This window comes from Malus domestica, chromosome 07, assembly GCF_042453785.1.
Source record: "Malus domestica chromosome 07, GDT2T_hap1".
NCBI classification, from domain to species: Eukaryota; Viridiplantae; Streptophyta; class Magnoliopsida; order Rosales; family Rosaceae; genus Malus; species Malus domestica.
This window is the reverse complement of record NC_091667.1, coordinates 32,900,136-32,926,828: the sequence shown is the minus strand read 5'-3', so window position 1 is coordinate 32,926,828 and position 26,693 is coordinate 32,900,136. Positions and strand designations below refer to the sequence as shown.

Below are 26,693 nucleotides of genomic sequence, written 5' to 3'. Positions count from 1 at the left end.
TGTGTGTGTATATATTAATGAATAAACTGCTGATATGCCTCATGAATTATCACATAACTTTCGATTTCCCCCATGAACTTTTTAATTGAAAAATTAAGGACTTAAACTAATTTTTTGACCGATTTACCCCTGCTGTTAATTCTTCATTCGTTCCATCCAAATTTCTGTTAAATGGAAGCATGTGCACAACAAGTGTGGGTAGTTCGGTTTAAAATAATTAAAAACCTTAGATTTCTAAAATATAAAGCTATGCAAATATGTGTGATTCTATAGGTTTTGTGCTTAAATGTCTAGTTAAGTGAAGTTTTTGTCCACAAAGGAGAGTTACATGGTGTGCACATGATAAGAGTTAACGTTAATTTGTATGAAATCTATGAAAAACTAACGGTAGGCGGGAAATCGACCAAAAAAATTAGTTTAAATCCTTAATTTTCCAATTAAAAAGTTCATGGGAGAAATTGAAAGTTGAGTGATAGTTCAAGGGGCAAATTGGCAGTTTAGCCATATATTAATTCCTTATTTTTTAAAAGCGGGACCAGTTGGTAGCTTCGTTATGACAATTCACTAATTTGAGAATCAGATAGATTCATAGAGACATTTTATTCTCTCTCTTGCCATAATTGTGTGATTCATCAACGTCAAAATCAAACATATGACCTGTCGTGTAAAATACGTGCCGTATGTGTATTGTTTTGCATAACATTGCACTGCGTAAGTAACTTATAATCCCACCAAATGCAAGAAATAACAAAAGATAGAAGAGCCAGAGTTCGGGCCTTCTTCCAAACATAAACAAAAGGTCAACATTTTAACTTTGGGTCAAGGCCGAGTTGCAGTTTTCACCATTGAAGCTGACCACAAATACACATCAAAAGCCAGAGTTCGGGCCTTCTTCCATTTCTTCTTGGAAACGAAGAATTGTGTCATTGAACTTTGAAGCCGGTTTTGTTGCACAAAAAAGGGAAAAAGAATCCCACACAACCAAAAAAGGATTTGCATTTTCCATCCAACCAAACACTTTTAGAAGAAAACAGATCCATTTCTGCTTTGATTTGATATGATTTTACTTTATGGGACAAGAGACGAGCAAGGACAAAAAGACAAAAATCCTCGGAAGCATACGAAACACGACAGTGGCAAATCAGTCTTTCTCCGCTCTTTTCTGCTTAACCGAACCAGAAGACCGAACCATGACTCGGTCTTCCCGACCCAGCCCACGCGCCATATGCAGTGATTGAAACAGAAAGACGGAGCTGCAGAAGGGGTAGAATGGTAAATTTATAAATGGGAGCATTAAATTGAAACAGTGGTATTTTTCTAGCTGGCGAAAAATGCATGGGCTTTGGAAAACGAAAGGTACGAGATGACGGCCGGTGCCGTTTGCTTTGCAGTTTATGACAGTCTGAGTGAACGTCCCTTCACTAACGTCGCTTCACCGCCGTTTACAAACATCTCTTTCACAATACGGAGAGAGAGAGAGAGAGAGAGAGTGAGAGTCTCTGAAGAGTTCTTCAATTCTCTCTCTTCATAACACTCGGGCCTCTGTCTGCCTTATACTTCACGCCAAAAGTCTGCTCTCTCTCCCTCTCCTTAGCTCATCCACCATCTTCCGGTTTTAGCATTTTACTCTCGTTTTCTCTTCCTTCTTCTCCAACGTCTCTTTCTCCGACTTGGGTTCTGCGAAATTGAGAAGCTTTGTGGAGATTAATGGAGAGAAGGGTTTTATGGAGGAAGAAGACGGAGCTCGTCTTCTGCTTTGGGTTAGCTTTAATGGCGGTTCTCTTTCCTCTCGGCTCCCCACTCAACGACGAAGGTGCATCTCTCTCTCTCTTGTTGGGGTTTCCGAGTTCTGGGTTTCCATTTGTAGACACTCAATTCTATTGTAGCCCAAAGTTCCTTCCTTGGCTTCTCGTTTGGTTGCCCAGAGAACTTAGGGAAACGTAACCACATTTTTCTCAATAACCAAAAGCCGATGTCCAATATGCTCTCTCTCCTCCTGCGTTTTTTGTGTTTTACTTTCCATTTTTGTAAACTTCCCCTTTGCATTGTAGTTAAAGTTTCTTCCTTGGTTACTTGTTTCTGAGAAAGGAAGGGAAAACTAGTCCCACGTTTTCTCAGCAGCGAAACGCTAAGCCCAATCAATCTCGAAGAACAGGCTCTTTCGGACATTCCGGGGATGTTAAGAGATTTAATTTTTTTATTGTTTACTTTAAAATCATTATTTTACTTTTAATAAGTTGCTGGGTATTATTTAAAGGGGTTATTTAATTCTATCTGGGATATTAAAATGGGGGTTCACAGGAAAGGCGTTGATGTCAATTAAGGCGTCGTTCAGCAACGTCGCTAACGTGTTGCTCGACTGGAACGATGCCCATGACGGTGATTTCTGTTCTTGGCGCGGGGTTTTCTGCGACAATGTCAGCCTCTCTGTGGCCTCCTTGTGAGTTTTCTCTCTCCTCCCTCTCTCTAAACCTGTTCCGGTTCTTCATAAACACTCCGTTGATAATGGTAGCTAACTCTGCCTCGTTCATGCTTATTGTTAACGGGGTTCCTTGATTTTTTCGTGTTTGAAGGAATCTGTCTAATCTGAACCTCGGCGGAGAGATTTCGCCAGCCATCGGAGACCTGGGGAACTTGGAATACATGTAATCCTCATCTCTTTTTTTGTTCCATCGTAATTTCTTACTGCTATAGTGTTGAAGAGATTTTGATGGACGGATTTTGTGTTTGTTATTGATAGAGACTTGCAAGGGAATAAGCTGACTGGTCAAATCCCCGATGAGATTGGCGACTGTGCTTCTCTCATACATCTGTAAGTTCTTTTGGTCTTTTTTTTTTTTTAACCGCTGTGAGGAGCTTTAATTCGTTTTGCTTTAGCTAATCTCTTATATTGCAATGTAGGGATTTGTCTGACAATCTTTTGTATGGAGACATACCATTCTCCGTGTCGAAGCTTAAGAAGCTGGAGCTTTTGTAAGTGTTTTAATCATTGAAAGCCAGTGAGCATTCATCCTTGATTCTTTAATTTCCATACGAACTAATCTGATTTTATTTATCCAGAAATTTGAAGAACAATCAGCTGACTGGTCCCATCCCTACGACTCTCACGCAAATTCCGAACCTTAAAACTCTGTAAGTTCCCTGTTAATCTGTACTGTGAATTAAGTTTTAAGGCTTGATATGTTTGTATGTTACATGGAGGTATTCAGTTTCTTAAAATTATTGTGTTATTTTTGGATACTACTTGCATCTGTTTTGGTATTGGCAGAATTTTCACTAACAGTTTGTTGTTTTTATGATGGTTTGATTCTTGAAGTGATCTTGCTCAGAATGAGCTTACTGGCGAGATTCCAAGGCTAATATATTGGAATGAAGTATTGCAGTACCTGTAAGTTCGTTGACCATATTGGAAACAAGCATCTTATTTATCAAGTTTTGAATGTATCATTCCAGTTTTTTATCTGGTGGTATCGGCTGATATACCATCAGTTGTGTACATTATGTGTTCCGGTGTGGGAAGAGTATATTGCACTTGATTAAGAAGCCTACGAGTTTCTTATTATCTTTGTTAAAAATTGGCTTTACAGTGGATTGCGCGGAAACTCATTAACTGGATCACTGTCACCTGATATGTGTCAATTGACAGGCTTGTGGTACTTGTAAGTATTAATGCATCATGGATTCAACTACTCTTAGAGCTTTCTCCTTGATAGTTTTTCTTGATCTGCTTAACAGTGATGTTAGAGGCAATAATCTGACTGGCACGATCCCAGAAAACATTGGAAATTGCACAAGCTTTGAGATCCTGTAAGTTTTTGTTTTGGAGTTTAAATTCATGCCAACCCTAATAAAAAAGAAGCTTTTGGATTTGATTCTCATAATATGTTTTGGGTGGCTGTGATAGGGATATATCGTATAATCAGATCACAGGGGAAATTCCATACAACATTGGGTTTTTGCAAGTGGCTACGCTGTAAGTTTTATTGCTTTCGACTTTGTTGTTGTTGTTGTGACTGTTAGTGTAGTTATTCTAGAGTTCAGCTTAGTAAAATACTAAAATGTTATGGCGGATTCTTTTAGGTCCCTTCAAGGGAATAGACTGACAGGAAAAATCCCTGAGGTGATTGGTCTAATGCAGGCTCTTGCTGTCCTGTAAGTGCCTTGTTTAATCTTGTGAGAATGTGTTCCAGTAGAATTTTGAAGTAGTGTTTGTTGTTTGCTTGCATGTTACGGAGGTTCATCTTTTTCATTGATTTTGTCTGTCTTCCAGGGATTTGAGTGAGAACGAACTAGTAGGGCCAATCCCACCAATATTTGGCAATTTATCCTACACTGGGAAATTGTAAGCTCTTGGCTTTGAGGGATGATGTCACCTTCAGTGGTTCATAATTTTGTTTTGACACATTTCTTTTTTGGTGCAGATACCTACATGGCAACAAGTTGACTGGGTCAATTCCTCCTGAACTTGGGAATATGTCAAAGCTTAGCTACTTGTGAGATGCCTAATATGATATTCAGAATTACAAACCCATAGATGCTATGTGTTGTTACTCTCCATGTCTTAATTTACTTCTCTATGCAGGCAATTGAACGACAACAAACTGGTTGGGAGAATTCCTGCTGAGCTTGGGAAGCTGGAGCAGTTGTTTGAGTTGTGAGTATTTATTGTTCTAGAATTCTTGGTCCTTAATGTTCCTAGTGTTATTGTTATTTACTTCAATGTTATGGGTCAGGAATCTTGCCAACAATGTTCTGGAAGGTCCCATTCCACATGATATCAGTTCCTGCACCGCCTTGAATCAATTGTATGATATCTTACACATGACTACCACCTGAGTTTAATGGCATGTGTAACTTTATGATATTGATTAAATTTCATGTGAATGCTGGTTTTATTTAAGCAATGTGCATGGAAACCGCTTGACTGGGTCCATCCCTCTGACATTCCGAAATCTGCAGAGTTTGACTTATCTGTGAGTTTTTCTGTTTTAAACATTGTTTATTGCTTGTGCTTCAGATGATCTTAATTGTATATTGATAAAATCAATTGATTGAACCTTCAGGAACTTGTCAAGGAACTATTTTAGTGGGAGAATAGCTATTGAGTTGGGACGCATCATCAATCTGGACACATTGTGAGTTTCTAGGTGTCATTAATTTTGCCTTAAAGCTGCTATTTCAGATTTAAGTGACATTGTATTGCCAATATTTTCAGGGATCTGTCGAGCAATAACTTTTCTGGCCCTGTTCCAGCTTCGGTTGGTGATCTTGAGCACCTTCTGACCTTGTACGTCTACATTTGTACGTTCTTGCTATATATATTCACTTTGTGTGTAACCTGACTCTTAATACACATCGTTACATGCAGAAATTTGAGTGGTAATCATCTTAATGGTTCTTTGCCAGCAGAATTTGGGAACCTCAGGAGTGTTCAAACTATGTAAGCCTTTAATAGGACACTATAGTTCTTATAATTTCGTAGAAGAAACTCGTGCCTTTCTAATTTTTTTTGTGCCTTTATTTGAATGCTTTACAGTGATATGTCATTCAACAATCTTTCCGGGAGCATCCCAGGAGAATTGGGGCAGTTGCAGAACCTTGCAGCACTGTAAGCTCCCTACCCACCTTCTTCATCAAGCCATGTCTCAGTTTTTATGCTCTACATAATTCATCGTGCTGAATCTATTTGTGTTTGAATTTCAATAGGATACTCAATAACAACAACTTGAATGGAACAATACCTGATCAGCTAACCAACTGTTTCAGTCTTGCCACCTTGTGAGTTTTGCTTCTTGAATCTTATCATATTCATTTTTGTATTTTCCAAAGCATTTCTTAATGCTGTTTCATCTATGTTTCAGGAATTTCTCGTACAACAATCTATCAGGCGTTGTACCTCCCATGAGGAACTTTTCACGATTTTTGCCAGACAGGTATGCAAGGAAACACACTAAGTTGCTGTTTTGTATATTGGCTAGTGCTGATTCAAGATGTCTGTTTCAGCTTTACTGGAAACCCGTTGTTGTGTGGCAACTGGTTAGGATCGATATGTAGTCCTGCCACAAAATCCAGGGGTAAAAGTTTAGACTGTTTTCTCATTTTGCTGCGCTAATGGAACTCTATGGTATTTGACCTCCTATATCTAGTCCAAATTTTAACAAAGTATCCTTCGGATTTATACTTGCAGCTCTATTCTCCAGAACAGCCGTCGTTTGTATGGCCTTAGGCTTCATCACATTGTTATCCATGGTAATAGTTGCAGTTTACAAATCCAACCAACCAAAGGATTTAACGATGGGTTCTGGCAAGTCCGGGCAAGGTATTTACTCCCTTTTTTTAATCTTTTATTTATCTTGGTTTTTGTATTATTGACGTACTGCCTTATGAAGATCCGTTTTTCTTTCCAGGTCCTCCTAAACTTGTAATCCTTCACATGGATATGGCTGTACACACCTTTGACGATATAATGAGAATTACTGAGAATCTAAATGAGAAGTATATTATAGGTTATGGTGCTTCTAGTACAGTGTACAAGTGTATACTAAAGAATTCCCGACCCATGGCAATTAAGCGACTCTACACTCGGTATCCTAATGACATGCGGGAGTTTGAGACTGAACTTGAAACCGTTGGCAGAATCAAGCACAGAAATCTTGTCAGTCTGCATGGCTATTCACTGTCTCCCCATGGAAATCTACTCTTCTATGACTATATGGAGAACGGATCTCTATGGGATCTGCTTCACGGTTAGCCCTCCTCTAACTGTCATGTTTTATTGTTTTTTCGGAAAGAATACCATTGTACTCGTATACTTACTGTGTTTCCAATATTCATGGCAGGACCATCAAAGAAGGTTAAACTTGACTGGGAAACGCGGTTGAAAATAGCGGTTGGCGCAGCACAGGGACTTGCTTATCTTCACCATGATTGCAACCCCCGAATCATTCACAGGGATGTTAAATCCTCAAACATTTTGCTGGACGAGAATTTTGAGGCTCATCTCTCTGATTTTGGAGTTGCAAAATTTATCCCAACTGCAGAGACTCATGCATCAACTTATGTTCTTGGAACAATTGGCTACATTGATCCAGAATATGCCCGAACCTCCCGTGTCACTGAAAAGTCTGACGTGTATAGCTTTGGGGTCGTGCTTCTTGAGCTACTGACCGGGAAAAAGGCTGTGGAACAGGATTCCAACTTGCATCAACTGGTATGTTTCTAGATCAAAGTTTAGGCTACGTAAAGAACTCTGCTCGACGTAAAATTTTGCTACATGACGAACTTTGTTTATTCGGTATCATTTTCTTGAGCTTGCTTTAAATTGAGATCTGTTTATCTCAGATACTGTCCAAGGCTGATACCAATACCGTAATGGAGTCTGTCGACCCTGAGGTTTCGGTTACTTGCATGGATTTATCTCATGTCAGGAAGACCTTCCAGCTCGCCCTCCTGTGCACCAAGCGAAACCCTACTGAAAGACCAACCATGCACGAGGTTGCAAGGGTTCTGGTCTCCCTCCTTCCTGCGCCGGCCACAAAACATTGTTCCATTCCAAAGGGCATTGACTACGCCAAGTTTGTGGCCGACAAGGAACAACAGAGGCCAAAATCGCAGCAGCAACAGCCGAGGCCAGTTCAGCAAGAGAGCCATTCATCCGACGCTCAGTGGTTTGTCCGCTTCGGCGAAGTCATATCCAAGAACACGCTTTGAATGAAAGCTTCAAATTAGCCCTTTGCCTTTAAAACAGCTGAAATTACACTATAAGATTGGATGAAGTGGGGGATTGAGAAGGAAAATCCCAGTTTTGGTTCATCTGCTAGTACCAGTAGCAGTAGACGAAATATAATATATGAAATCGCCAGGTGTTATGACACATCTTTTGGTACGACGTCGTATAAGCAGGAATTGAAAAGTAAGAACTAGTTTTTGTAACCACCTATATATTTTGTTGAAGAAATGCTACTTGTCGTATTATGTCATGATCCCTCTCTGGTTGGTTGTTTACGTTTTACTTTTTACCGTAGCGAAAGTGAAAGTGAAAGTGAAAAGTGAAAGTATCCACAAAGATTCGGGATGAATGTCTGAAAAGGCATCTGCTTTCTGAAAACGGGTTCACGAGGGAATTTATGATTTCTGAAGTTGAAAGAACATCAAATTAATGTTTTTATCAGAGGCGCTAGTTGTGGGATTTTCCAAGGTAACAGGCGGATCTATGTTCTTGGTTTTTGTACCCAAAGTTACAGACGAGGGACCAAACTTGATCTCCTTCAAGTAGACGCTACCTTTGGGCAAAATCGAGACACTCACATAAAACCGATGTTGTTCTACACTTGTTATGCATGTGCTTTATGTTCATATGGGCATTGGTATGATCGGTTTGAAATGCCTTCCTCGCGTCCCATTTTGTATGGGTCCTTATTGCAACTCACATGATCTGAAACCTCTCCGAATCTCTTTGCTTAGAGCTAAAAAATTAGTAGATCTGAGCAGTTGAAGAGAGAGATGCACACCCTTGACTTGTGTGAGGTGGACCAGTAGAATGAGTTAATGAGGGTTGCATGATTTAAAATGAGTACGGAATTCCTGATTCGTCGGCTCCAAACACAGAGATCTGAAGAAGGTGTCAACTCCTTATAAAGGAGCTGATGTGAGGAGTTCGAGCAACAAGGGGATCAAAAATAACAAAAAAGATTATTTATGCAACGGTTTTGACATTTTCAATTAAATGATATAAAATTTTCAGTTTGAAAGACCTAAAACTAAATCGAAAGTGCGAAAATTGGTACCTTAGTTTTTGCACTGTATAGCCCATGTTCATGCCCTCCTGGCTCTATTGTGTGCATTGAGATTTGTAGGTATTCAAATTTCTTGTTTTTCCTTTTTCTCGTTTCATAATTCCCAAACAAAAGTCAACTTGTAGGTTCATTTCGAACTGTAGCACCACAATATAAGTTAACCAGCTTTAAAATCATGCTAGATTTTCACCGGCTGTTTTCTAATCGAGGAATCCACTTCTTTTACTCAAACAATGATATATCTGCTTCCCACTTAACCACCTATTTTTCTTTCGTGACATCCTGTCATTTTCATCGTTTTGAAGCTCGTTTGTTAACCATATAATGCTACGAGACTATGAGCCCTATGTATTAAAAAGAATTCAATTTAGTTAGATTACTTCGTCAACAAAATTAATACGCCACAAAGAAAATACTAGATGATATAAAAAGAGCGACCCCAACCCAATAAATCTTTCTACTTTGTGAGGGTTGGGAGGAGAACGTCTACCGTACGCAGTCTTACTCTTGTTTTACAAGAAAACTATTTTCACGACTCAAACTTGCGACTTTTCGATATGGAGCAACTTTTCAGTTGCGCCAAAGATCGCCCTCAAAATACAAAGTGATATAAACTTATAATTTACCTCATGATCTTGCTGAAAGGAGCTTTGGTCTGTTCACTTTTGTGGCCTTATTTCAATTAGTGGGAGCAATCAATCTTGTATTAATATAACAAATTCGGAGCTTGGTCTCTTAGGCGTTTCACTAATCACGTTACGAAGAGAGATTAATGATTAATCTTACCAGGCAAAGGCACTTTTTGACTGAGGTTTTGTATTATACTGTTCTTCGGATCCAAAGGAGAGCTGGAAAATGTCAAAAAATAAGATATTGAGGAGTTAAAAGTTGAAAACTTTAATAAATTTAAAACGACAATAGAAACTTACATGCAATCAGATGTCAGGTGGTGATATTCCATGCTTATCATGCGTCACTATGTGTTGGACTTTTACTCACATAACATGAAATGTTTTGTTTGAAATACCTTCATCTCAAATTGCATGCAAGTTTTTATGTAAAATTAGCGAACTGAGATATTGCTCCTACCTTACTAAATGAATCTGCTGGTGGTTCCTTTAGGCATCTCTTGTCGATTGCAAACTTTAATTCCTGCATACAATTTAAAGCATCGCATTAAGATTATGCACATAAAAAAATTAAAAAAAAAAGGCTGAGTTAGATAACCTTATTTGTAAGAGAGCAAGCTACGCATTTATAAACCATTCCTCTTTTCTCCTGCTTTAAGGCATACGCAGAGTTTGTTATTGGAATTATTGAGGGCAAGCATTAACGCAATGGAAAAATTACTCATTTGTTTGCGAAATGTCACGGGTTTGAGTTATGGAAACAAGCTCTTTGCAAAGCAAGGGTAATACCGCATACGATAGACATTCTCTCGACTTTCGTAAAGTAGGAAGTTTTGTTGGCTTGTGATCGCTTTTTTTTTTTTTACTATTGAACTTATTAACCTTAAGAGGTCGCACTTGGTGCGATGGCAAGTGCCTTCGCCCATGAGCGGTAGGTCTCGGGTTCGAGACTTGGGAGCAGCCTCTCCATAAATGGGGGTAAGGCTAGCCGACATTCACCTCTCCCAGACCCTGCGTAAAGCGGGAGCCTTGTGCACTGGGTACGACCTTTTTGAACTTATTAACCTTAAAAGTAAAAATCAAATTTGAAGATGGAAAAATTCCATGAGTGCAAGGTAAAACTACACAGAAATTACACAAGATGGGATTCATTTGACAAGCTAAAAGGCAGAGATAGTTACCCTTAGATCTCTGTAGTTTCATTTTCTGATAAATAACTAGAATCAGGTCCATTTGTTACCTGCAGTGACAATATTATTTCGTCGTAAGAGTTGACAAAAATTATTAAGTTCAAATTCAAATAATCGGACAAGTTTCAGAGGGTTACATGGTGATCGTATGTCTGTTGCATAACTCACGCTGATGTCCGAAGGCGAAACATCTAATGACAATCAAATTAAGAACATTATGAGGTGCATTTGTTACCGCAAGTCAAGTCATTTTGCTAAGAGAAAACTTCAGTAGGAGTGGCTGGCCTTGTCGTTAAGTATTATGTATTTTGATCTCATCCGAATCACGCTGCCTAACTACTAACTAGGGCAACTTTGCCGAGGTTTCTCTCCTTTGCAAAGACAGTCCAAGGAAATACGGTACAATGTTCTATGATTACCTGAAACTCTGTTGCTGGAATTGTGCTCTTTTTCGGGCTAGGCCATGGAGGAGCCCTGTGAATCTGCAGACCAAAATATCAAAGAAACGAAAGATCTCAAGATCGTATAAATTAGAACGTGTTCGAAAGGGTAATGAACAATTTCAATTCGAGCATTAAAAGGAGTATGAACTTGCTTTTGATTCTTCTCCTGGTTTGGCATTAACCTTATACCTGAAAATCAGTGTTATAAGCTCATTAGGTAGACTTTCATACACCAAACAAAATATTTTACCAAAATCATGCAAGAGGTGAATGTACCTACGTCTTTGTGCTCTATTTGCTGTTTCCAAATTTGGTTCCTTCGGAACGGTAACTTTAGGTCTGGCAGCATCAGCTCCGACCTGCACGCCACGAAGAAAAACTATTTTTCTCTTACTTCGAATGAAACTAAAATGTTATTTTCACGATCAAAAGCACATAACCTTGTTTTCGTAAAATGTATGTTACCATTTTCGACACCTTGTGTAACCAGAGAGGTTGATGCTTGAGTTTTTCAGCAACCTGCTTCACAAATGTATAAAGAGCCCTTCAGAAATTCTTATGAAAGATTCATAAACTATTGAACCTCGTTAATCACAACTGGGTGGTTTAAATACGCTATTCAACTTGAGTGTAACAACCTCATATCGATCATAATAAAGTACGCGATTCAACAAAGATCAAACAGATAAGAGATGCAAAAACTATCAAATGAAAAAATGTTCGAGTGCACCTTGCGTACATAGCCAGCCTCCAACTTCATTCTTTTCGTAGGTGCCGGAGAATTCTGTGATTTCTGTTGGAGTTTGAATGAAATTTCAACTCAAATGTAGGGTATTGTTGGAAATTTGAGTAGTTTGAGTAGAAATTTCTTTGTCCCACATTGGCCATTTCCAAAAGATTTTATCACTTTATAAGGTTTTGTCCTTTATAAAAAGTGATTGGAGTAATAGGCCTGGAGACTAAAATTGGGCTCACCTTTGAGGTTGGGCTTAGGGATGTATTAATTAATTGATAATTAATATATATAATTAATTATAATTAATATATAATTAAATCCCAAAAGATGGGCCTTGGGCCTCTTGGGCTCTAATAATTAAATTAATTAATTATTTTTACCAACAGACTCATCTTTTCAGATGAAGTCTGAAGTGTGAAAACGCAGAAACAAAAACACCCTTTTCAGCATGAAGTCTGAAGTGTGAAAACGCAGAAACAAAAACACCATTTTCAGCAGATGTCTCCCAACAGATGCATCCCTTTCTCATACCTGTTGCGAACAGGTATAATCACATTATATATACATCCATCTGCATGACATTTAGAAAACATAAAAATCATAAATCTTCTCCTGCAATCATAAATATCCTTTATGAGAGAACCACATTAATATTCGCCAGAAGTCAATTTTCCGGTGCTGGAATTTCTGACTTATATCGTTGAATCCTGGTGAAGCAGACGTCCGTAGAACTACAAGCACTGAGTAGGGACGAAATTTCTGTTTCAAGGACATTGCGGTACGCAAGCCTCGATCTTCAAGTTGTCTGTTTTTATAATTCGTATTCTAGTTTATATTCTGTTAATTCCTATTGCATTTATTGTTTATTAGCATATATATATTTAAATCACAGATTGTTGACTTATATCCAACAATTTCTTATCAAGTTTCCCGAGCTTTTTCGCCACTCTGTGTAATCAAGAGTCAGAAAAAGGCACTAGTTAGAGGAAACACCAAACAATTAGAGCCAAAACTACATTGATGACAACAGAAATATCATCCGAGACAAAAAAAATTAGCACCTCCGTAATAACTGGTTGGAGTGAACTTCTCGGTGGTGATTTTGCTTGGTCAGCTGACTTGCCGTGGGTTTCGTTAGCGTTGAACTCCTTGATAGAGGTGGTGACTTGCCCGGGGACTTTGGTTTAGCGCTTGGAGTGTCTTGAGCCATGTGAATAGGGAGTTCTAATCGTGTCGAAACACCATAAAGCATGACGGTAAGAAACAACTTCATATGCTAATTCATGCGAAGCCGATTTAGAAAACATAAATAATATTATCGCCTCGAAAGTTTAATAAGAAATGAGAAGATGATGCAGAAGTACACAGTAGTAAAAAATGAAAATGTACCTCTAATATTATCGTCTACTACTACAGAGACCTCCGCTTCCATGCAATTATTTGAGTCAATACAGCTGATAACTTCAACTTCTTCAACGTCTTTTGGTTCGGCGGAGTTTTTTACAGGTTCCGGATGAATCCCTTTTTGCCAATTCAACAATTTTTCAAGGAAAGCTAATGGATTTAAAACAAGGGACAATTAACCGAAGAGAAAACAGAGTTAGTGGTTAATTTATCAAATTACAAATAATTATAATTCTCTTAATCTCTAACTTGTTCACGTAAACAATGTAATATAGTTAAGATGCATGAACTAAACATACAGATATTGAAATGAATTAGCAGAATCGATCATCAATTGATGTGGTAAGCATAGAAAATGATGAAAAAATTCGTTGTTTTGGGACATGACTAGGAGAACAGCAAACCAATGTTTCTGAAAACGCTTACGCGAGGGCTGATAATCTCCTGCTGACAGGAACCATTCCTCCGCCTCCTCGGCCTCCCGACCAGTCTCCGGCTGGGTGAAATCATAGAACTTGGGCGCATCAAATTCATGGTCCATGTCAATTTCTCCCCCCTCGAAAGCCTCCCTAACGAACTCCACCATTTCTTCGTCCATCTCTCTCTCCCCCTCCCTCTGAACCAGCTTTCAGGCAAATGAGCCAGCGAATTTTAAAAGTAATTTATATCATAATATTCTGGAATGTCTTATTCCATTGCTGATTCTCCCGTTCTCAAAAAGCTTTCGGGACTTCCGACGAAACGATCGGGTTTGAAACCTTCCCGGGAAATCAAAATTCCGAAACAGATGAGGAGAGAGAGAGGTTATATATAAACATGTGTATGCATGTACTTAGAAATTTTGATAAAGCTTAATGTGAAACCTTAATTGAAATTTGTGATATGTGAAGAAGAAGAAATGGAAGATTGGATATTTGTTTTGGGCGATAATTTCGGTTGGTTTTAGGAGGGCAAACTCAGAAACAAAAGGAAAGACGACGAAGACAGAGGAGGAGGAGGACCTTTCTTAGCGCCCAAGGTTGAGAGAAATGTTCCTCCGGTTCAGAATTTTGAAATGGTGGGCTCCATTCCTCTACCCCAAACGCTTGTTTTATGGGCCCTCACCTTACATTTTCGTTCGTTGTGCCAATGTCTAAAATATCGATATTATTCCGATATTTTTATCGAAATTTCCGTGTTTTTGGACTACCGATATTTCCGATATCATCGATATTTTAGATCTTGATAGGAACTCTATGTGATACTATGTCACTCATGTATCTTACCATGCAATGTATGAAGTGTAAAATATTGTACTAAGTCATTATATATAAATGATTATGGTGTGTTTAAACTTCTTTCATTAATTACTACATATTTTATATACTCACAATGTTTGTCAGCTCGCTATATAATCAACTTAAATCAGTTAAATCCATCATGCAATGTATTTCCTTCTAATTTTTTTTGTGATAAACTAATAGATAATTAACTAAATAAACATCCTGCAAAGTTTCAATAAAAATTTCCAAGTTTTTCTTACAATTTCCGTGGTTTTTATTCAATTTTTATCGATATCGATAATATTCCGATATTTCTATCGAAATTTCCATATTTTTGGACTACCGATATTTCTGATATCATCGATATTTTATACCCTAGTTGTGCCTAACTAAATGGGAGTTTTAAGGGTATAGACTATAGACTTATAGGATGCATTTAAACCTTTGGCGGTTGAATTTTGATACTATGAGCCGGTTAATTGTAGAATATTCAGACCAAATGACATAAGAATCTCAAGTTTTGTAATATTCAAGCCAAATAAGCCAATAAGCAAATTTTATTTTATTTATTTTTGAATTTTAATTCTATATGTAAACTGGTATATCAAATTTGACAACCATAAAGAATTATTTTTCTACATTTGCATGCGAGGATACATGTAGAAACGCATATTATGTATTCCAAATATATCATAACATGAATATTTAACTATATTAAATATATGTGGCTGACTTAATATGTATATGCAAAAGGAGAAGGCTCAACACTCCACATTTCTAAAATTCACAATCTACCCTTTGGTTAACAAAATTTCTAAAATCCACAATCCTACAAATTAATATCAAGAAAATAAAATAGTAAAGAATTGGTAAATAGAAAAAAAAATTGGATCTATAGGTTAAGTTGAATTTACTAAATCATGTTCTTCAATCTTATTACTTTTCTCAGTTAATTGAAATGTTGATCAAGGGACAAGACCCACAAAAATTTGAAGGGTTTTTATTCATTTTTACAGCAAAGATACGAGGTAAATAGTTGCCACTTATCTCTTGTAAAAACTTGATTCATTCATAAAAAAATCAATGAAATTTTATCATGTCATTTGAGCATTTCGAGTTTGAGGTGATGATAGCTTTTTATTTTAATTTTTAATAATAAAAAAATTTATTATAACCACCAATAAAATTACAAGGAAAATGCTAAGAAGACCACACCACACATAAACAAGGATAGCAGAGCTAACCCCGCCCCCCCCCCCCCCCCACCAATATTTTTGACAAGTTGGAGTCAGGCATTCGACCAAAATGAAAAGCCGGAATCATACAGGGAGTGGAGTTCTTATTCGCCTAATCTCAGGCCAGACATGTAACTAAAAACAACATGTCGTATATGTCTAACAATCCAATACTGTGGGTCATTATTTGGATCCATTTGTCGTGCAAACTCCTTCGGCATGCCATAAATCCAAAGATATCTCAGATTTCGGAGATGGTGGAGGCCAGATGGCACCTCCTTCAGTTGTGGGCAGGGTCCAATGTGGAACTCTTGGAGAAGAGGCATAACCCCATTGTCTATGATCAGTGAATTTAGTCCCTCCATTTCCCCGAGTTTTAGCTCCCTAAGTTTCTGAAATCCTCCTCCCTCAAAATGCAGCTGCCCGCCATCATATCCCATTTGTCCCAAACGAAGATCCAACAAATTAGGTAGATTTTGAAGGGCTTTCAAGGGGGAATCTCTCAACCTTGACAGATAAATCCCCAATTTGACGAGGTGTTGAAGATTTGAAATCCAACTTGGCAACTGCTCTAAACGCCCCCTCAAGTACAGAGACCGAATAAATTCTGGTGGAGTTGAAATGGATTCTAGATCAAGGACTTCATCTTCACTTGTAGCAGTTAAATCTAGACATTCAAGGTGATTCATCTTGTCAATAGAAGCGCACAGAGCCCTTCCATCTTCCTCTTTCAAGTTGTTTAGGCCTAACTTCCGCAGCTGCCTTAACATTCCCAGTTCTTTGATTAGTTTGATTCCTCCACTTGGCCTGGTTTTTGTAAAGCTTGTAAGCATCCAATACCTTCATGAATCTTCACTCCTCTTTCCATATTCACGCAAAAACCCATGTTATAGTCACGATAGTAGGCCAAAAGATGCCGCAGCTTAACAAGCTTATTAATCTTGGCTGGTATATCATGTAGAAATGTTGAAGAAGATATTTCTCATTATATTTTAACTGACAGTACATTGAGATATATATAGTCACTAAGACTCTTTACATAAGTGACCTTATCTTCTACAACTAATTACACAAATACCACAACTAACTATTTACTGTTGTAACTAAATTGTGACTGGGTTAGGTCTCTCAATACACCCCCGCAAGCTGAGCTTGGGATCAATTGAAGAAACAAGAGGAAGCTTGGACTTGAGAGCAGCAAAACGACTTTTGGACATAGACTTGGTGTGTATGTCAGCAAGCTGATCCTGACTACAAACAAAGTGAACCTTGATGAGATTAGCTAAGACCAACTCACGAATATAATGATAGTCAATCTCCACATGTTTAGTTCGGGCATGAAAGACCGGATTAGAAGCAAGAGAGATGGCTGAAATGTTATCACACCAGAGAGTGGGAGCCTGAGAGAGAGGAAAACCAAGGTCACGAAAATTTTTACAGATCCAAGTCAGTTCAGCTGCAGTGTGGGCTAGAGATCTGTATTCCGCCTCTGTGGAGGACCGTGCCACAGTAGCCTGTTTCTTGGCACTCCAACTGATAAGATTGGATCCGAGAAAGACATTGTAACCACTAGTAGAACGGCGATCAAAGAGACAGCCAGCCCAGTCTGCATCGGAGAAGGCTGTGAGATTAGTGGTACCCTTTCTGAACCATAGACCTTCAGAGACAGTACCCTTGAGATAACGAAGAATCCGTTTGGCAGCTTGCATGTGTTGGTCTCGAGGAGCATGCATGAACTGACAGATTTGATTCACAGCAAACGAAATATCTGGACGTGTCCATGTCAAATACTGTAAACCACCAACAATGGAACGATACTCAGTGGGATGAGAGAAAAGAGGACCACTGTGATCCAATTTGTTAGAGCCAAGGGGAGTGCAGCAAGGCTTCGCACCAGCCATATTAGTTTTCCGGAGAAGATCAAGTAAATACTTTGTTTGATGGAGGAAGAGACCTGTGGAAGATCTATGAATTTCTAAACCCAGGAAGTAGTGTAGTGGACCCAAATCCTTGACTGGAAAAATAGTACCGAGATTTTGAATGAAGAGACTGCATAAGGAAGAGTCAGGTCCAGTGACTAATATATCATCTACATACACAAGCACCATGACAGGAGTAGGACCAGGGAGAACAAATAAGGAAGCATCTGAGGAAGATTGCTGAAAACCAAGCTGAAGAAGAGCTTGAAACAGTTTGTCAAACCAAGCCCGAGGGGCTTGTTTGAGACCATAAAGGGATTTCCTTAATTTGCAGACATGATGCGGCATAGAAGGATCAGAGAAACCGGGAGGCTGCTGCATGTACACATCTTCCTTCAAATCACCATGAAGAAAGGCATTACTGATGTCTAACTGATTTAGAAACCAATTGAACTGCACAGCAAGAGACAAAAGGATTCTAATGGTGACTGGTTTAGCCACAGGACTGAAGGTCTCTTGAAAATCGATACCTTCCTGTTGATGATACCCCTTTGCAACTAAACGAGCTTTAAAGCGCTCAACAGAACCATCAGGTTTCTTCTTGATTCGGAACACCCACTTGCAGCCAACCACATTGTAGGAGGAAGATGGAGGAACAAGGGTCCAGGTGCCTGTTGATTGTAATGCATTAAACTCATCTTGCATGGCAGATCTCCAATGAGCATGTTTGGATGCTTGCAGATATGTAGATGGAATAAAGTCAATAGCAGATGGAAGAGGATGTTTGGTAGCTGCATAAACTTTGGGCTTGAAGATACCAGCTTTGGAGCGAGTGAGCATGGGGTGAGTATTGGAAGGGGGCAGGGACATAGTTGTTGCAGGAGAAGATACAGATGCATTATTCAGAGAATCTGTACTTGGAGCAGCAGTAGGAGAAATGGACTCTGGAGTATGGCCAACGTGTAGACTTGAATCTGGAACCAAAGGGCCAGGAAGAACACCAGGATGTTGAGAAACGGAGAACTGCAGATCAATGGGAGCGGTAACAGAGTCTGAAGACAGACCAGGGATGGTAGGAGAAGACTGAAAAGGATATGTGGCTTCATCAAACTGCACATGTCTGGAAATGTAGAGACGATTAGTGACTGGATCAAGGCATCTATAACCTTTGTGCTGTAAACTGTACCCCAGAAACACACAGCTTTTGCTTTTAGCGTCCAGCTAGGAATGAGTATAAGGTTTGAGCCACGGGAAACATCGACAGCCAAAGACTTTGAGTCTGGAGTAATCAGGTGGCTTGAAGAAGAGTAATTCCCAAGGAGATGTAGAGAGGCCAGAGATTGGCAACCTGTTAATAAGATACACAGCCGTGGAAAAAGCTTCCACCCAATAAAGATGTGGAACATTAGAAGCAACCAGTAATGTGCGGGCAGTTTCCACAATATGGCGGTGTTTTCTTTCAGCACAGCCATTTTGTTCAGGAGTGTGAGGACAGGTTAAACGATGAATAATACCATGAGTGTGAAGAAAAGACTCAAACTGAGCACCAATGAATTCACCCCCTGAATCTGACTGCAAAATTTTGATTTTATTTCCAAGGAGATTTTCTACATATTGTTTGAATACAACAAAAGTAGAATAGGCATCAGATTTTGCCTTTAATGGAAATAACCAACTATATCTACTGAAATCATCTACAAGCAACAAGTAGTACTTAAAGCCACTAGGAGAAGTGATGGAGGCAGGACCCCAAATATCACAGTGTAGTAGTTGCAGACTGTGAGTACTTGTAGAACTGGCAGAACCAAAAGGAAGCTTGTGACTCTTAGCTAAAGCACAATCTGAGCAGAAAAGATCACCAGCAGGTTTGCCTTGCACGACAAGCTTATTTCCTGAAAGAACCTTGCGAAAAATAGAGGAAGATGGATGACCCAATCTTCGGTGCCAAATTTGGACAGGAGCTTTGACACTTATTAAAGCCGAGGGTGATGAGGAGGTGGGATGACTAGAGCCTTGAAGAGGATATAAGCCATCTTCAACTCGTCCCCGCAAAAGCGTCTTCCCCGAAACTCGATCCTTTACAGTGGATCCATCAGGGTCAAGAGTCAAGGCACAATTATTATCTTTTAAAAATTGATAGGCAGATAATAAGTTGTGTTTCATAGCAGGTACATGTAAGACATTACGCAACTTGAAGGAAGTATGAGATGTATCTAAAGAAGAGATACCAATATTGTGAATAGGCAGACCTTTACCATCTCCTATATAGACCTTGTCTTCACCAGTGTAAGGAGAGGCAACAGAGAGATTTGCAATGTCATTCGTGATATGTGAGGTGGCTCCAGAATCCAATAGCCAAGATGGGGATGGTTTGGATGAGTAGTGAGCACAAAGAGCAGCAAGTTTGGCTGGTGGCACCCGGCCAAAGATCTCAGGATTCATCCTATCAAAACAATCAATTGCTTCGTGGCTGGTGGAACCACATATTTGACAGGTGTTCTTATGATTTGATGAAGAACCTTGGTTGTTAGATCGGGAGCCTTGATGAAAGGTACGAGGCTGACTTGTGAATTACTGACATTTCGATTGCCTCGGAAAAAATTGCGATTGTTCCGGCCTCTGTTAGAATTATACCGAGAAGAAGATTGAAGAGGCTGACTATATGCAGCAAAAGCCTGCGAAAAAGGCGTTGGGAGCAAAGGTGCTTGAGACTGAACAGAGAAAGCTTGAAAGGGCTCCGTAGCAGTGGGAGACAGAGTGTGCTTGCGACGAGCCAGGGAAAGCTCTTTGGTCAGCAACAGACCATGCAATTCATCAAGAGAAGTAGAAGACAACCGCAGCATGATGGAGTCAATAAAGGACTCAAATTCATCAGGAAGACCGTGAAGCGTTGCGGCAATGAGATCACGATCAGATACAGTGGCGCCAGCAGCATTGAGAGAATCCGAAATTTCCTTGATTTGCTGTAGATATTCCGAGATCGATTGAGATCCTTTTTGAATCAATTGAAGACGAGAACGAAGCTGGTGAATGTGAGCTTCAGAGACGCCACCAAAGCGTTGTTCAAGCTTCTGCCAAAGTTCTCGAGATGTGGACACCCCTACCGTGAAGGGAATGAGATCTTCGGATAAAGTCGAGTTGAGCCAAATCAAGAGGTTTTGGTCTTTTTCAAACCACTGCTCAAAGTTCTCTGATACCATGTAGAAATGTTGAAGAAGATATTTCTCATTATATTTTAACTGATAGTACATTGAGATATATATAGTCACTAAGACTCTTTACATAAGTGACCTTATCTTCTACAACTAATTACACAAATACCACAACTAACTATTTACTGTTGTAACTAAATTGTGACTGGGTTAGGTCTCTCAATATATCATACACCAAAGACTGTTTTAGATCCAGCGTTTCTAAATTTAGCAGATTGCCTATGGAGTCTGGAAGCAACTCCACCTTTGTATTCCTCAGGCTTAAGTACGTCAAGAGATACAAATCCCCCATATATTTCGGAAGTTGATTGATTGGAGCATCCATGAAATCCAATACTTTCAGAAGTTTGAAGTTTCCACTCAACGTAATGAGAAAAGACTCGGGCCATTCTTCTTGGTTGAAAGTAAATACAGAGCGAATTTGAGACTCTCTAATGCTTCGCAAGGCATCAGATGGACTGCTGTCGATTGAGAGACGTCGAATTGTTGATTCAGAAGTGAACTCAAATTCTGATAGCACATGACAGAAGCTTGAATCCACACCCTTTTTAAGGAGCACTTCTAGCAAAAGATCATGAACTCTACAACTTCGAGCTTTTCCATCAATGTAAACTTCTGACACTTGAACCAGGCTTCTGTGAATTAGCTCAGTCAAGTATTCCTCTCCAACCTCTTCCAGTGTCTTGCCCTTCTTCAATTTTACAAACCCTTCAGCAATCCACAACCGAATCAATCTTACGCAATTAATTGAGTAGTCCTCTGGAAAGATGCCAAAGTACAAGAGGCATGATTTGAGGTAATATGGTAGGTGGTGATAGCTGAGGGATATGATTCTTGTGAGGCTTGTAAGATGGGGATTGCTTTCCAACTCTGAACTTAAGCTATTGTATAACTTCTGCCATTCAGACACCACTTTAACTTTCGTTGACAGCAGACCACCTATGCAAACAATTGCCAAAGGCAGTCCTTCACACTTTCTAACGATTTCCTGTGACATATCTTTTAACTCTGGAGGACAATTTCCCTCCAATTCAAACTGAAATGCCTTTCTACAAAACAATTCCCATGCCTTGTTTGGAGACAGAGGTTGCAAGTGATGGACATGAACAAAACAAGATTTTTTGCAAAAATCGGCAACATCTTGAATCCTTGTAGTAATCATTATTCGTCCCCCTTTATTATCCGGTAAAGCATGTTCTATAGCCCCCCAAAAATCTATTTTCCACACATCATCAAACACAACAACATACCTCTTTTGCTGCAAATACTCTCTTGATTTTCTGATCAGGGACTCCGCATCCATTGTTTCAATTTCCTCTGGGAAATTCTCCTTCCTTGAATTATAAAACATTTTGATTACAGTCCTTAGAAGATCCTCCACCCTGTATGTCTGGGACACCGTAATCCAAGCGTAGCAATCAAAGTGCGCCATCTCCGTCTGATTGTCATAAACTTTCTTGGCAAGAGTGGTTTTCCCAAGTCCTCCCATGCCAACCACTGATATCACTTCACGTCTCGGCGTTCCTCCTACCAACAAATCAGTTAGCTTTTCTCTGTCAGACTCAATCCCCACAACTTCAGCTTCCTCAATGAAAAGGGAATCCACTCGAGGGTCATGCCACGGAAGAGTCTTTTCGCCATTATCTTGACCTTGCTGGTCTGTGGAACTGAATTCGTATCTTACACTTCTCTCCTTTATGTCATGAACCAATCGTTTTATATCGTCAACTTCTGAAACTATCCCATCGGGTAAGTTCATTTTTTTAACCAACCGGATAATTTTATGGAAAAAACGAATGAATCTATGGTGTTGACGATGCCGTGTGATACGGAGCAAATATTCATCAATAACATCTTCAATGCAAAAAGCTGCTTCTCTTACTTGATTGACCCAAGTTTTGACACAGTCATTCGTCCTCTCTCCATCTGCTGCCGCCTTAGCATCTGCGTCCTTGAGGAATGATCCGATGGTCTGTAGCTCACCTCTGATGAAACTAACTTCTTTGCGTACTTCTCTTGAAAGGTTTGCCTCTGTGGTGGTGAGTAGTTGAATCAACTTGTCGATCACAAAGCATACAATTTGTTCTGCCATATAATATGAGCATCCACCAACCCCAAACCATATGCTAGCTGTTTGGTTTGGGTGAGCAAACAGTTGCTCTGAGAAAAACAAAGGAAATTGGGAATCAAGGGTAGAGAAACGAAATCTGAAAACAACAAGAAGCAAGAAGCAGGAGCAAATTGAATGCTGTGATACAGATGGCTTTGGTATCAAGAAAAGCAGCAACAATGAAGCAAATTGGGAGAATTGATGAATTGAAATGTTCAGATACCTTTCTTTTTAGCTTTAGACATGCTGATTGAAATTTTGACAGTGATGTGATAACAACCATTGACTACGTCTAAGCCAGCTCTCAATTAATTTAATTGTGTAATCCATCAATTAATCATATTGCAGTCTTTGCAGACTTGTTCTGATTCAATTTCATTAATTAATCAGACCTGGTTTATACCGTGGATTTGGCTGCTATATGAGCGAATTAATTAGCTCTTATCCCTACGGCCGGAAATGAGAATTCGAGTTAGAAAGGTGGTTAGCAATGTGATCGTAATAGTTGAGCTGGGAATTGCAATATTGTAGCAATAGGTCAGGTCAACAAGTAAAGCCAAATTAACGAGTTCAGATCCACTGCGCTGAAGTTTCCTGTGCTTGCATCCTCTGCTGACAAGTGTCCTATAACACTGTCAGCAGAAGTATGCGGACGGAGAGTGAGCAGGGGAAACTTGTGCACCACAGATCTAAACTCCAAACGAACCATTGCCACCAACTGGGATTGACTAGCAAATTGCATGCTTTGCCCTTAACAAAGTCAACGGGTTGTCTCTGGTTTTGCATTCACACCTCCCCAAGTCTCCTTTTAAAAAGTAACAAAACAACCACCATTTTGTAGTTGGTAGGCCTATGATTCGTGAAGCCTTTCAAATTATCAGTTCAAAAATTCTTACGTACAGCTTGTAACAATTCCAAGATTACATAAATAAATAAAGATACTCCACCACATCACAATATTAGTTATGGGGATTATTCCACCTCTTTTTACAGTAATTTCTTGACTTAAAGAGCATGTTCACCAGTTGGTTGAAGGCAAGGGCAATGACTCAAACGTGTCCTTCAACCCATTTAATCACGTCTAGTGGTCCAATTTTGCAAAGGCAATTGTGGGCCATGCAAAGTCCGTCCAAATGCCTGAGCAAAATAAGCCTAAACTTGGGTCAGCGGGCAAGCGATCAGCATGGTAATCGTCCTTGCTCTTACCCTTCTTCCTCTTAAATGGGTGGACTTATACTAATGCAATTACTGTTTAGAGTAAATAGTAAAAATGATTTCATTGCCTTGCCCTTGCCCCCCTTAAACGGGCGAATGTGTTTTTTTTTTCCCACTCGTTATTCACGAACTTCTTTTACTCATATATGCAATTTCATTGCTTGGAGTGATTCTGCCATTTTCTATCTTTGGCCACAAAGCATACAACTGATTCTGCCATTTTGTATCTTTGGCAGGCGTATTACATGTACAGAAAATCTATGATTTGTGCTCTATATGATAAACAATTGGTTAGGTTGCAGACGACTTTCTAGATTGGAAGGAGATGTCAACATTTGTCTTTTGGCTAATATATGTTGTATAAGAACAAGGATTGTCTGCCCTCCCACTTCTGGTGACTTCTCATGCCCTTCTGTTTGTGTGGTCACGGTTAAGCCACGTCAATATTTTATATTACTATTCATTTTTGTCTTATTATCTCTATAAAAAAACAATATAAAATGTTGACATGGCTTAACCGTGATCACACAAAACAGAAGGGCACGGGAGGGCAGACAATCCTTGTCCGTTGTATAATACATGGTGATTGAAATTTGAAAGTGACGTGATAACAACCATTGACTAGTTCTAAGCCCGCTCTCAATTAATTTAATTGTGTAATCCATCAAGTAATCATATTTCTGATTCAATTTCAGTAATTAATCAGTGCTGGTTTATATTATAGATTTGGCTGATATATGAGCGGATTAATTCGCTCTTATCCCTACGACAAGAAATGAGAATTCGAGCTAGAGAGATGGTTAACAATGCAATCGTAATAGCTGAGCTAGGAATTGCGATGTAGTAGCAATAGGTCAGGTTAACAACTAAGAGTGTAACACTAAACAAACGAGCTCAGATTCGCTGTGCCCCAAGTTTCCTTTGCTCACCCTCTGCCGGCATTCTTTGCTGACAAGTGTCCTACAAACTAACGCCAAATTAAACACTGTTAACTTGACATAAAACAAAATAAATAAATAAATAAATAAACAAACAAACAAAGGGTAAATTACATTTACCACCTCAAATTTGGGTCATATAACAAACTCATGTTTCATCTTTTGAACATTATAATGTCATACATTAACTTACGAATTCGTTGTAATGTCATACCTCCATTAATTAATTTGTCAAATTAACCGTTAAGTGATGACATAATAAATGTGTGTTTCACCTTTTTGCTGATGTGGTCGTCATCAATGTGCCACATGAGAAAAAAATACGATTGACACGTGAATAATAATACCTAAATAACTGCGGCTAGAAAGTTGAATAGGTTAGGTGTCACATCCCGGTCCGGGTCCACCACATCTCGTGCCCGTTCCACCACCATAGTACGATATTGTCCGCTTTGGGCTTACCATTCCCTCACGGTTTTATTTTTGGGAACTCACGAGCAACTTCCCAGTGGGTCATCCATCCTGGGAGTGCCAAATTTTCAAAATAATTTTTTGACCCCGCACGCGCCGCCACGCGCAGGGGATCCTGACGGATCCTTCAACGGCGTCAGGAATATTCCGTTAAATCCTAACGGTAACCGTCAATCATAATTGACGGCGTGAGAATATTCCGTCATACTTGACGGAATATTCCTTCACCTCCTACCTCCAGCTCCGGAGACCGTCGCCGGCGCTGGAAACTGGGCAAAACTTCAAACTCACTAACTCTTGTAACTGCACTTTTAATTCCCTTAACTCAGCATGAGCCATTCTATAAGGAGTTAAGGATATGAGATTCATACCTGGAAGTAGATTAATAACAAACTCCACCTCTTTATCTGGCAGAACCAGGCACGTATCCACAACATGTCACTGCAAGATGCCCATAATAATCCAGATTTAATCATGGGTACGTTAAATATTCATGGTCATTTTGCTAGAGTATTGATTGAATGTGGTGTTGAATGATGATGCCCCTAGTAGTGTGGAGGATGTTCGTGTGGTCATATATTTTCCAGATGTTTTCCCTGAGGAATTGCCTACATCCATTGTTGCCCTTCCTACACTCCCCAAAATGCCGATTATTACACCTGCGACATAAGGGAGCACCAGGTCCATCTGAACCACCATAATTTCTTTGGCTCTGGAACTTAGGGCCTCTAGAGGCAGAGAGATTATGGTGGTTCAGGTGGACCTGGTGCTCCCTTATGTCGCAGGTGTAATAATTGACATTTTGGGGAGTGTAGGAGGGGCAACAATGGATGTTTTACTTGTGGACAAATGGTATTAGAGCCAATCCCTGGTCGGAAGTATGCCGATGAGGACGTCGAGCCCCTAAAGGGGGTGGATTGTAACATCCCACATCGCCCAGGGGAGTGATCCTTAAATGTATATTATCATCCCTACCTAGCACGATGCCTTTTGGGAGCTCACTGGCTTCGGATTCCGTAGGAACTTCGAAGTTAAGCGAGTAGCGCACGAGGTCACTCGCATGATGGGTGACCCACTGGGAAGTTGCTCGTGAGTTCCCAGAAACAAAACTGTGAGGGCGTGGTCGGGGCCCAA

The 26,693-nt window shown here is 39.5% G+C and overlaps 2 protein-coding genes, 1 long non-coding RNA gene and 1 pseudogene across 6 annotated transcripts; 1 reads left to right on the top strand and 3 right to left on the bottom strand.

Annotated features, from left to right (window-relative positions):
* The first annotated feature begins 1,344 nt into the window (after positions 1-1,344).
* LOC103439673 (LRR receptor-like serine/threonine-protein kinase ERL1) lies at positions 1,345-7,979 on the top strand. Its single transcript, XM_008378249.4, has 27 exons — positions 1,345-1,813; positions 2,302-2,440; positions 2,574-2,645; positions 2,741-2,812; positions 2,902-2,973; positions 3,061-3,132; positions 3,317-3,388; positions 3,588-3,659; positions 3,736-3,807; positions 3,905-3,973; positions 4,081-4,152; positions 4,271-4,342; positions 4,422-4,493; positions 4,583-4,654; positions 4,734-4,805; positions 4,902-4,973; positions 5,064-5,135; positions 5,216-5,287; positions 5,369-5,440; positions 5,537-5,608; positions 5,707-5,778; positions 5,862-5,933; positions 6,004-6,074; positions 6,188-6,319; positions 6,408-6,746; positions 6,840-7,210; positions 7,342-7,979. The coding sequence occupies exons 1-27, from the start codon at positions 1,708-1,710 to the stop codon at positions 7,708-7,710; spliced, it is 2,964 nt and encodes a 987-aa protein (XP_008376471.1). The 5' UTR covers positions 1,345-1,707; the 3' UTR covers positions 7,711-7,979.
* Positions 7,980-9,148: 1,169 nt separating this feature from the next.
* On the bottom strand, positions 9,149-11,175 carry LOC114826154 (uncharacterized). Of its 2 annotated transcripts, XR_011582915.1 has the most exons (6): positions 11,034-11,175; positions 10,752-10,805; positions 10,606-10,664; positions 10,023-10,073; positions 9,885-9,947; positions 9,149-9,643 (listed from the first exon to the last, which is right to left on the bottom strand). It is a non-coding gene; the product is annotated as an uncharacterized lncRNA (long non-coding RNA). The 2 variants fall into 2 exon arrangements; XR_003775047.2 differs by lacking the exon at positions 10,023-10,073 and having other exon boundaries at positions 11,034-11,171.
* A 7-nt stretch (positions 11,176-11,182) lies between these two features.
* Positions 11,183-14,283, bottom strand: LOC114825804 (uncharacterized). Of its 3 annotated transcripts, none has more exons than XM_070824947.1 (7): positions 13,624-14,283; positions 13,183-13,347; positions 12,855-13,017; positions 11,788-12,741; positions 11,523-11,576; positions 11,338-11,416; positions 11,183-11,246 (listed from the first exon to the last, which is right to left on the bottom strand). In XM_070824947.1, the coding sequence occupies exons 1-4, from the start codon at positions 13,793-13,795 to the stop codon at positions 12,675-12,677; spliced, it is 567 nt and encodes a 188-aa protein (XP_070681048.1). In that variant the 5' UTR covers positions 13,796-14,283; the 3' UTR covers positions 11,183-11,246; positions 11,338-11,416; positions 11,523-11,576; positions 11,788-12,674. The 3 variants fall into 3 exon arrangements, with proteins under 3 accessions (XP_070681048.1, XP_070681049.1, XP_028960647.1); XM_070824948.1 differs by having other exon boundaries at positions 11,535-11,576; XM_029104814.2 differs by having other exon boundaries at positions 11,210-11,246; positions 11,334-11,416.
* Positions 14,284-15,747: 1,464 nt separating this feature from the next.
* Positions 15,748-23,157, bottom strand: LOC103440088 (disease resistance protein RPM1-like; annotated as a pseudogene).
* Positions 23,158-26,693: the final 3,536 nt, after the last annotated feature.

Bases quoted from the DNA above. Each gene is read 5' to 3' on its own strand.
- LOC114825804 (XM_070824947.1), bottom strand. From the start codon at position 13,795: ATGGACGAAGAAATGGTGGAGTTCGTTAGGGAGGCTTTCGAGGGGGGA. The intron at 13,348-13,623 runs GTAAGCGTTTTC...TAAATCCATTAG, and splicing joins AGGAGATTATCAGCCCTCGC to CTTTCCTTGAAAAATTGTTG. The intron at 12,742-12,854 runs GTGCTAATTTTT...TTGATTACACAG, and splicing joins TCCAACCAGTTATTACGGAG to AGTGGCGAAAAAGCTCGGGA.
- LOC103439673 (XM_008378249.4), top strand. From the start codon at position 1,708: ATGGAGAGAAGGGTTTTATGGAGGAAGAAGACGGAGCTCGTCTTCTGC. The intron at 4,153-4,270 runs GTAAGTGCCTTG...TCTGTCTTCCAG, and splicing joins ATGCAGGCTCTTGCTGTCCT to GGATTTGAGTGAGAACGAAC. The intron at 6,075-6,187 runs GTAAAAGTTTAG...TTATACTTGCAG, and splicing joins TCCTGCCACAAAATCCAGGG to CTCTATTCTCCAGAACAGCC.